This window comes from Haliaeetus leucocephalus, unplaced genomic scaffold (assembly GCF_000737465.1).
Source record: "Haliaeetus leucocephalus isolate CR32 unplaced genomic scaffold, Haliaeetus_leucocephalus-4.0 Scaffold93, whole genome shotgun sequence".
NCBI lineage: Eukaryota > Metazoa > Chordata > Aves > Accipitriformes > Accipitridae > Haliaeetus > Haliaeetus leucocephalus.
The window spans coordinates 368016-378488 of NW_010972529.1; the positions used below are offsets into that span (position 1 = coordinate 368016).

A 10473-nucleotide genomic window follows, 5' to 3' on the forward strand; every position below is an offset into this window, starting at 1 on the left:
TTACAGTTAGCAAACATAAGTTTCAGAGAAAAGAACTAACCATGGTCTTTTATGCATAGCTTGGACTTTTACTATATAAAATTGATTGTAGCTGCTTGTCGTGGTTTAACCCCAGCTGGTAACTAAGCACCACACAGCTGCTCGCTCACTTCCCTCCCACCCAGTGGGATGGGGGAGAGAATCGGAAGGAAAAAGGTAAAACTCGTGGGTTGAGATAACAACAGTTTAACACAACAGAAAGGAAGAAACTAATAATGATAATAATAATAACAACAATAATTAAATTACAATAACTATAAAAGGATTGGAATATGCAAAACAAGTGATGCACAATGCAATTGCTCACCATTTGCTGACTGATGCCCAGTTAGTTCCTGAGCAGCGATCCCCCCCCCAGGCCAACTCCCCCCAGTTTATATACTAGACATGATGTCACATGGTATGGAATATTCCTTTGGCCAGTTTGGGTCAGCTGTCCCGGCTGTGTCCCCTCCCAACTTCTTGTGCCCCTCCAGCCTTCTTGCTGGCTGGGCATGAGAAGCTGAAAAATACTTGACTTGTTATAAGTACTACTTAGCAACAACTGAAAACATCAGTGTGTTATCAACATTCTTCTCATACTGAATCCAAAACATAACACTATACCAGCTACTAGAAAGAAAATTAACTCTATCCCAGCCAAAACCAGGACACTGCTGTTTGCAAACGGCAGGCTGTTTTTATAGCCTAAAAGGTAGATGGTGTCTACAGTCTGCGTTGATGGTGGGTTATCAATGAATCCTTACGAGAGCTCCAAATAAAGTAGTTACTGTTGTTGTTTTTGTTGCTTTCAACAATTCACGGACTTTGGTAGAATTAACTTATTAATACTAACAAAACAGTAGGTGTTTCTAACATTGTTGCACAGGTAAATATTTATATAAAGTTGAAGACTGTTGTAAAAATCCTTTGCTATGAATTGAACCCTCATAATGTTTTGAGAGTATATTCTTTGCTTTTATATGTCCATAAAAAATTAGTTCAGCAACTGTTACCAAAGAATTTATTCTTCACAGAGTCCTAATTATCCTGAATCATTTAGCAGAAGATGACTACAGATCCAAAGTAGAACTAAAATACTTTCTTCTTACCAATTATTATGTCAGACTGTTCCACCTCGAGCTGGAGTTATTAGTGCACCACAAAGCCATGTCCGTCCCTCTGGGGGAAGACCAGCACCTGAAACTCAGACCAAACCAGCTGAACCACCAAGAGGTAAGTCTTTAGAAGTTAAATGTAGGTGCCACTATTCAGTCAAGAGGTACTGTCTATGGTTTGAATGCTTTGTTTTCAGCAGATGTCTTCGTTTTTCACTAGAAATTAAGATTCTCAAACATAGTAACATTTGGCAGTTTCTGTTAATCATCCACAAGTATTGTAAAGCCTCATCAGATAATAGGCAACAGTCAGATGACCCATAGATTTCATGCTGTCAAGAGAAACTTTGATCAGATTGCTGTGTTTTGGTCTGCACACATTGGTGTGTCCTATCATGTATTGATCACTGGACCATTCTCTGCACTGGTTGCTCTGTAATCATAATATTTGAAATAGTTATGTTTGACTCCCAAAGCCACTTCCTAAACTTAAAGCATTTTTAAAATTGTATTAATATAAAAATATGCATTTTATAATAGTGACTTTCAAAATAATTTTAAATACAACTGAAGTACGTTTAAGAATGACATGGTTTCTGGTTCTCTATTTTGTATCTATAGTAATGCTGAGCTTTTGATGACTTATAATCTAGTTGCCATCAACACCTGCTGTTACTACAGCCCCTTCTTCTGCAGTTCTGTCTGGTGCTTCCACAGCCACATGTTCTCATTCATGCCATTCTTAATATTTCTATTAAAATTCTTTACAATGAAAAACACTGCAAATATACTTGCAGGCTCACCGTTGCTTCCTGAACCACTAAAGCCTCAGGCTGCTGGACCTGCTCAGTCCACCACTCAGCCACCACCTGTGCTGAGGATGCAGGAGCCTCTGATACCTGTGGCATCACATCCATCTCAGACAAGTGCCCCACAAAGTCTGGAACCCCCACAACCACCTCCTCGTAGCCGATCATCTCACAGTTTGCCTTCTGAATCTGCTCCTTCACAGCAGCAAGTAAGTTAAAAAAACTTGTATATGTTTTTTTCATTATGTAAATTAACACAGCTTGTACTGAATGCTGTAGATTTATGAGGAACTCCAAAAGCAAGCAAACAAACAAACATAAAGGTCAAAAGATTGGATTCAAAGATCATCAGGCTCTAGTAGGATAATACTTAATTGCTTATGTATTGTCCATGAATAATTAATATCTTAAATACTAAACGTTTAACTTAAGACTTCTTATGACAGACATACAACTTATGGACAGCTTGTTCGTAAACTTATGTTTTCATTTGACAACTTTGTATGGAAAAATACTCAGTCTAACAAATATAATTTTATAATGACACATGCATGACAAACTGTATAGTAGCTAGCTAACACAAGTGTTGATTATAAAGTAAGCTTTATAGATTGCATGATGTGGTGCTTTATGTTGATGATAATTCATTACAGGAAGATGATACTGATAGATACTTAACAGAAATACATTTCTCCCTATTCCCCAGTGTCAATTAAAATATAGCAACATACCAAAATAATCTGAAAATTTAATACAGTAACTTCAGTATTCTGTTCTGTGGGACCATTTAGAGTGTTATTTAAAAAACCCCAACCTTTTCCTAGGAAAAGCCATAGTTTCCTACTACTGTTTAGAATATGCAGAAATAGGTTTTCAGTGTTGTTTATATATATACATAAGGCTAAATTTCTTCACTAAAGGCCAGTGCTGTTAGTTTTTACAGTATCAGGTGCTAGGCCAGATAATACACTACTTGAATAAAAGCACAAATTTATTGAAGATGATGGATTTCTGCCCACTTCTTACCAAGAGTAAATTTGTGGGTTTGTTTTCTGGTGTTCATTTTTTTAAAAACATAAATGCAGCTGTGGACATTTATGACTATGTAAGTTTTCATCAGTATTTAGATTTTACCTTATCTCTACATCTGAAGGCCATTTTCACTAAAGCAGTTAGTTAATACCTATTTTGTACCACAATGAGGCAGCCAAATTCAGTCCTCAGTGAGCCGATTTTGAATTCTAATTGAAAAATCTTTAAATGCTCTTCTTTTCTTTCTGCTGAACATCTATCTCTGTCTGTTAACTTTTTTTTAATTTTCGGAACTTAGGCCAAAAAACAAAGGATATTTTTGAATATACAGGTAGAATATCAGGACTTTTTGTACTTTGTTAGAAAGTATGCCAGCAGAGAATATACATGGCGGCATAAGGTACTTGAGAACGTACAAATTTTGTGAATAGAAACAGATTGCATTGTGTCACTTTTGAAAGCCTCACACTTTCTAAATGTAGTTTTACCACTGATCATTTCGTGAAAGAGGTGCAAGCAGTTCTTTCAAAATTATTATGAAAATTACATTTATCTGTGTGTATACACAGCAATCAAAAATATGTTTAAGAATGCTGTAAACAGGTTTTTGAGCTGTGTAATGCTGTGGCTGTATTGTTAACAATATCCAAACTAGATAGTTTAAGACTAGTTCAGGGAGCTATAATTTTCTCTGCAGTCAGATTCCTTTGATTAATGCAGGTGGTGCAATCACAAGGAAGGCCTACTTTGAGCTTTATTTATTGTCTTCAGCTTAGTTTTTTTTATTTCTGGGGTTTTTTTTATTTCATTTCTGGATTATCATTTGTAAATGTGAAGTTTTCTGATAAAAGGTCTTTACATAAATACAAAGTCTTTTGAGAGGTAGTGGATTCCAAGCCCATCCTTTGATTCAAAGCTTGATTGTGCTATTTAAGAACCCAAATCTCTCCTTACAAAAATAATTGCTTGTATATAGTGTGAATATTCTAGGCTCTACAGATTACCAAGAAATACATTAAAAAAGAGAAGTAGTTATTGTAAATAGATTTTATTTATTGTAAATTAAGGAGATTTTGTTTTTTGATTGAATGAGAAGTCTTATGGGTTTTTTCATCTTGAAAAACAATTACTATAGGTGAGTGAGTATACCAACAGAGTTCCCAGAATGAGGGCTACAGTGCTTTTCATGTTAATAGATGGTTAGAATTAGACCATCAATAGTCAAATTCTTATAATCAGTCTTCAAAAAATAGTGCAATCAGCTGCACAATGAATGTCTGTATGGAAATAATATTAGAATTGGCTTAAGCTGGGTTTTTTGACTCAACGGTAGAGCTTGTAAGTCTTACAATAGAATACAACAGAAATTTAAAATCTAGTATACTGCATAATATTTTTGGATTGTATATGTATCTCCAAAAACGGCTTTATGAAGAAAGTATTTCTAACATGAGGTTGCTTTGTTACTTGGATTTTCTTCCTAATTTTCTTTCCTTTGATGTCTGTTTCTCTTTCACAAGCAGGAGCAACCATCAGGGTAACAGGTATCTGACTATTTACCAATCTTATATGTGGTCTCCCATCTATTTAAGCAGAAAAGATGTATGAATCTTGTTTTCATACATCTGCAGTCTCATCCACATTAAAAATCACCTGTCCGCATTAATGACTTGATGTCATACCATAGTTTGCTTATTCCTTTCATAATGCAATTAAAATTGATACTGTTAACTGTATTTATTAGCACCATAGCAAATACTTTGCTTCATCATCTTTTATGAAAGAATTGAAACCTCACATATGTTGCTTAGTCACTGCTGAATCTCCTGTTCTCAGTCTGTTTGGAAATAAATTCTGATGCAATTGCACTGCTAAAGTTTTTTTCTAAATAAAACCCATATTTCACATTTCTCAAAGAACAGAGAACTTAACTATTATCCAAAGTAAAATATACTGTTTGTTACAATTTTAAAGGTATTTGGTTCCAGAATTATTCAGAAGAAATTTTTACTTACAAGAAAGAGCAATTGGGATTCATAGTTTCTTTGAGCTCTTGTACTTTTTGATTACTTGGTTAATGAACAGAGGACTTAACCAGCTGGTGCCAAGCTGCATTTGATTTATATTCTTTCTTACAGTTCCACTTTTCACATTTTCCCCCTCAGTTACTTGATGCCTTTGTTTTAATATTTTTTTCCAAAACACTTATTACATACATATAAAAATACCAATATTGAACTACTGTATTTATGGTTTGATAACATTAGGCCTCACCTATTTTAGAAACTCTCTGATGTAGTAGTACCAGGGATGCATGTAACTGACATAGTTGTTTCAAAAGAAACACCACAAGCAAATGCATTGTTGCCAGCATACTTCGTTTCTCCTGCCAACCAATTCAAGCTACAACTGTAGTTTTTTTAAAAGAAATTGTTATGCTGGATACATTGGGAAAAACTTACATTATTCTTATTATTCCTGAGAGTCTCTAGAGCCTGTAGACTAATTCTGCGTAGCTGCTTAGGCAGTGGATATGTGGAGACATGCTTCAAACTATTCACAATAAATGCAGTAAAAACAAGATGTTTAAAGATGGAGGTTAGGCTACAATAATACTGTATTTTAGTTGATAGTTTTAGCTAGCATCCTAGTTCAACAAAACATTAGTTAACAGAATTTTCATGCTAAATATCCAAAGTATTTGGGTATATTAAGGCGATGTGTAAAAATGACAAATTTGTTTGTGAAATTTGAATTCTCAGAAGCTGTTTTAACTGAAGCTTAATTCTTTGCATTCGTTTACTAAGGGGAAGCTCCAAACTCTGTTCTGTCAGTGTGATGACTTGAACAAAGGTAGATATTCTACCTTTTTGGACAGTTGTTACAAGGTATAAAAGTTGCATTGTTGTTTGAAGAAATTTATAAAAACAGGAATATTTTGTTCTTAAAAGATGAGTAGTTCTGTGGAGAAAACTGTCTTCTCCATTTGGTATTATTCTAAACAATGATAACTTGCCATTTTAAAATACTACAAACTGATGATTGTACCTTCACATGTCAAGAAGCACTGGAGATGCCTACAGATGCATATGTCTACATAGAAGTGTCTGAAGTACATATACTAATAACACTAATTTTTCCTTTCATTGTGATGCTTAAATATTGCCTGTAACATCAGTGTTATAAACTCTCAAACAATGAAACCTAGAGCTTTTTATTTCATATTTGTGCTGGGTTATCACTTGTTTAGAATACAGCATCATTTGCCAAGTTTCTTAAAGATTTTCTTACGCAATGTCCACTAGTGCTTTTGGCTAGGATTCTGACCTGCATGTAGATTCAAGCTGCATCAACCAACAAGGGGGAAAATTGTGTTTAACGACTAGTAGGCTTTTCTTCAGAGAAGGGGTTAAGGGTTATTGTTTTCCAGAAAAGAAGCAATCATTTTACTACAAGTGTGTTGTGCAAGTTACAACCAAATTGTGTTGAAGTTTCAGTTTAAGCCCAAAAGCTTCTTTTCTTGTCATAGCAGAGTGAGAAATGGGCAGTTAATAGTAATCTTAAACCAGCCAGCCATGTGGTTACTAAGCACCTTGTTTTCTTTCCAGATTAAAACAAACGGAACATATGGCACTAAACTTGAAACACAGTTAAACAGTGACCCTTTTGAAGATTTGTCATTTAAGCTGCTTGTGTCAAAGATGCAGACGTCTGTTCGAACATCACCTGTTCCGACTTTAAACCAAAAGGAGTTGATACAGTTGCCTTCAGCAACACAAAGAAATGCTGATATTTTGAACACTGTAAATTGCATGCCAGCAATGCCTCCTATTCCAACCTTTAACACATCCCAGGAACATAAGCGCAGCTCTCCAAATCCATTTATCACTGGACTGAACTGCACAAATCCATTCACTGAAAGAACTCCTAATGCTGGAAACCCATTTAGAACAGAAATGCAAGAGTCTGAAATAACTTCACATTTACTAGAAGGACGTGCCGCTTGCAATCCTTTTCCTTCTCTGAATCCCCCCAGTTCTAATACAAGCAAGCCTATATTTTCTGTTGATGCATCTGAAAACACTTTTTGCTTGCGAAGTAAATCTCTCATGGTAAAAAATGTACAGCCGAAAGGATGGGTAACATTTGATGATGATGATGATGATAATTTCAGCATAAAGCTAAAGCCATCTAAAAGTGTTCCAGATTTTAAGCGAATCAGTTCCAGGAAGTCAGCTGGATCTCCAGATTTGCCGGGCACTGGACAAAATACTTTTCTTGGTTCAGACTTTAACTTTGATAATGACTGGAATAAAAGTTCTACTGATTGCTTCTACACAATGCCAGCAAGAAGACCACCTGCACCTCCTATACCATCAAGAATAACCAGCAACAGATCCCCCACAGATCCTTTCACTTCTTTGGCACCTAAGGTGTCACCAACACAAGATTTTACAGAAAGATAGATGTTCAAAAATATAAAAGGTTGTATTTGTTGCTACATTTATCCCGTAGAATAATTGGGCATTTGAGATTATTCTGTGTGCAATAATTATTAAATGCACTGAAACTTAACCCTACTCATAAACAGCCACTATTGTTTGTGTATAAATCTTGAATATGTATATATGGTAGAGCACAAAAAATTGTCTGAAATTTATTAAAATCCCGATGTAATAGTATTTGAATAGACAGAGAAAAGAAGGATGAGCTACTTAATCTCATTAAAATATACCAATCTTGGAAATAGATTTTGCTTAGGGAGCTCTCTCGTTCCTGTTCCCCTTTGTGGAATTTCAAAAAAAGAGGGTCCCTGCTGGTAGCCTCCCCACTCCCTTTGTACTGTTTTGTTAATTGATATTTATAAGTATTTACCAAAGATCTGCCAAAGTTTATTGAGATTTGAATGTTGACAGGTATTGTTTAGAAGTTGTTTAATTTATAACAGAGGCTATGGATATTTGTCAGGCTTTTATTTGAATTTGAGGCACAACAAAAATAGTTTAATTTCAAAATACAAACAAAACTTTGCGTATTAATATATTCAATATTTGACTTTAATTTTCTGTGTCAGTACATTTCAGCTATTAAATCTTATTGTGACATATACTCACTAGCATTACTTCAGAATAATTGTTCGGTATCATCCATTTATTCATTACTATTTAAAAGATACTTTTTTCCACAAATTGGGAACCACTGATACAAGAAGTTTTCCCTCAACCTCTGGAAAAAAATTCCCCTTGGGTTTTGAGATACAAAGCAGTCTTTACCAGTTGCAGACAACACATTGGAGTTGGCTTGTCCCACTTCCCTCTTTTGCACATTAGAAGGGCTTTCTTGTCCTATAGAAAGACCAGAGTGAGGGAGTCAGCAGCCATGTTACAACGTCAGAGAAGGAGAAAGTCATCTTATGTGATTGGGCTCAGCATCCTCCCCATCTCCTAGACTTACTGCTGTATTTTTTAAATCTTACTTTCAAAGACAACAGGAGAACAGTAGTTCTCTGAGCTGAACAATATCATTCTGTCACTTTTGCAGTTAAAACTAAATGAGTGACTCTTCCTTGCCCAGAGGCAGGGACCAGCCTCTGTGCGGGGCTGCTGCTTTGAGGCTAGTGAAGGCTAAGTCACGTTTCTACATATTATGCTATAAAAATGCAACCCTTTGTGCTTTTATGATTTTCTAAAGCTCACATGAGAATATATAAAATAGGATATGTTGTAATCTTGAGGCAATTTAAAATAACTGATTTCCTTAACTCCGTTTAGGTATGCTGTAAAACCCTGCTGTTCTCCTTACAATCCGCAGCGTCTTAGGACGTAACTTTTATACGCAGCTGTGTACTTTCATCCAAAGCTGAATGTGTCACAATGTTGTCATCTCTTGGGGGACTGCAAATACACGCCTACACGCGTTGGCTTACTTGCGAACAAACTGTACTGGTTCTGCAAAACCAGGGACTGAAACACAACATACTAGCATTACATTTATAGTAGCAAAATACACAGTGACAGTACTTTTTTTAAATTCTCAAATGCTATCCAAACATTATTTATAAAATAATCCACTCTTCCTTTAAAGAGTATATGGTTAGCCATGAGCTTCAGTTGGATAGAGGAGTGACGATAGTGAGTTTTATCTTGTGCTTTTTTCCGTTCAGGTCATTAAACAGACCTTGTACATTTTTAACAGCAGTGGTACTATACTCTTTGTGCTTTGGTATGTGGATTACCTTGTTTTAAACTGTTGCTATAAACATCTGTGTGATTGGTGTTTTGGTATATTCTTACCTTAGCAAAACAATTTTGGGGGGAAACTTTTTGCTAGTGGGAGTTACGTGATAAATATGTTCTTTGTTGAATATTTAATTACAGTGATTAAAAACTACTGTCTAAACTGTACCTGGTATACAGCACCTCTACACTTTACAGGATTACGGAGACTGACGGCAAAGCACTGCAAGGATCACAAGAAATGCTCCAAAAATAAGAGTGTGTGTAAATATATATAGCTAACTGCTGTAACGTGTATTAACGAGAATAACTACTAGCGGGAGTTCTGAAAATACTAAGAATTAAAATTAGAAGCGCTCAACACATTTTCATGAATTCCGTGTTCCCTGTGGTAAATTGCTCTGTTAAATGTAACGATTTTCTTGCTTGTGGCACACAACTATTTATGGCTGTACCCTTTCCGGAGCTGCAGTATTGAAACTCAGTGGCGTACAACATTCCCTCCCTCCCCTGTGGAAGGCGGTAGTGTATTCATGAAATAAACATACCTGCCGTTGAGCAATGTTAGCTTTTTCTCTCTTCGTGTCTCAGGCACCTCCCCGGCACCCTCTTTACCACAGCGCCTCCGTGCTCGCAGGAGGCACGGCGCGGGCCCTTTAAGCGCCCCTGATGACGACAGCGGGAGGGCCGGAAGCGGAAGCGCCCGCGGGCCGGAGGGGCAGGGCCGCCGCCGGGTGGGAGTTGCGGTTGCTCGGGGCTCCGGTGGGCGCCCGGGCGGGGGTGGGAGGAAGAGGAGGCGGAGGCGGAGGCGGAGGCCTCAGGGTGGCCAGGAAGCGCCGGGCGCGGCCTTCCCCCCCGCGCTCCCTCCCCGCCGCCGGTATCCAGGGACGCGGGTCCGTTGCTGTGGGGGGAGGGGAGGCGGGCAGCGGCGCTAACGGCCGCCTCCTCGCCCCGAGCAGGCGCAGAGCGGCCCTGGCCCCGGCCCCGGCATGGTGCGGCTGCACGTGAAGCGGGGCGACGAGAGCCAGTTCCTGCTGGAGGCGGCCGGCAGCGCCCGCCTCGCCGACCTGGCGCCCCTCGTCGCCCGCATCTACAACGGGAGGCTGAAGGTGCAGCGCCTCTGCTCAGGTACCGGCCCGCCGCCCTCCTCCCCCCGGCAGCCGGACCGGCCCGGCCGCCTGCCCGGGGCTGGGCCGCAGCTCCGGCGGGTGCGGGGCTCCGGGGCGGGGGGACGGGCTGCCCTCAGAGCGGCGGGAGCCC

At 38.4% G+C, this 10473-nt stretch overlaps 2 protein-coding genes across 9 annotated transcripts in view; both read left to right on the forward strand.

The window, feature by feature from the left end:
* The window catches only part of SYNJ1 (synaptojanin 1), a 68648-nt gene extending 58897 nt beyond the window's left edge, over window positions 1-9751 (forward strand). For 4 of the 7 annotated variants that reach the window (XM_010585257.1, XM_010585256.1, XM_010585263.1 and 1 more), the window contains 3 exons: window positions 1146-1254; window positions 1934-2154; window positions 6586-9751. In XM_010585257.1, coding sequence (XP_010583559.1) covers window positions 1146-1254; window positions 1934-2154; window positions 6586-7443 — 1188 coding nt within the window. In that variant the 3' untranslated portion in view covers window positions 7444-9751. The remainder of the gene's footprint in view (window positions 1-1145; window positions 1255-1933; window positions 2155-6585) is intronic. The other 3 variants (XM_010585255.1, XM_010585260.1, XM_010585261.1) reach the window with 1 other exon arrangement.
* A 428-nt stretch (window positions 9752-10179) lies between these two features.
* LOC104842739 (chromosome unknown open reading frame, human C21orf59) overlaps window positions 10180-10473 on the forward strand; it is a 10088-nt gene continuing 9794 nt past the window's right edge. For both annotated transcript variants that reach the window (XM_010585264.1, XM_010585265.1), the window contains exon 1: window positions 10180-10341. In XM_010585264.1, the coding sequence (XP_010583566.1) occupies window positions 10203-10341 (139 nt within the window). In that variant the 5' untranslated portion in view covers window positions 10180-10202. The remainder of the gene's footprint in view (window positions 10342-10473) is intronic.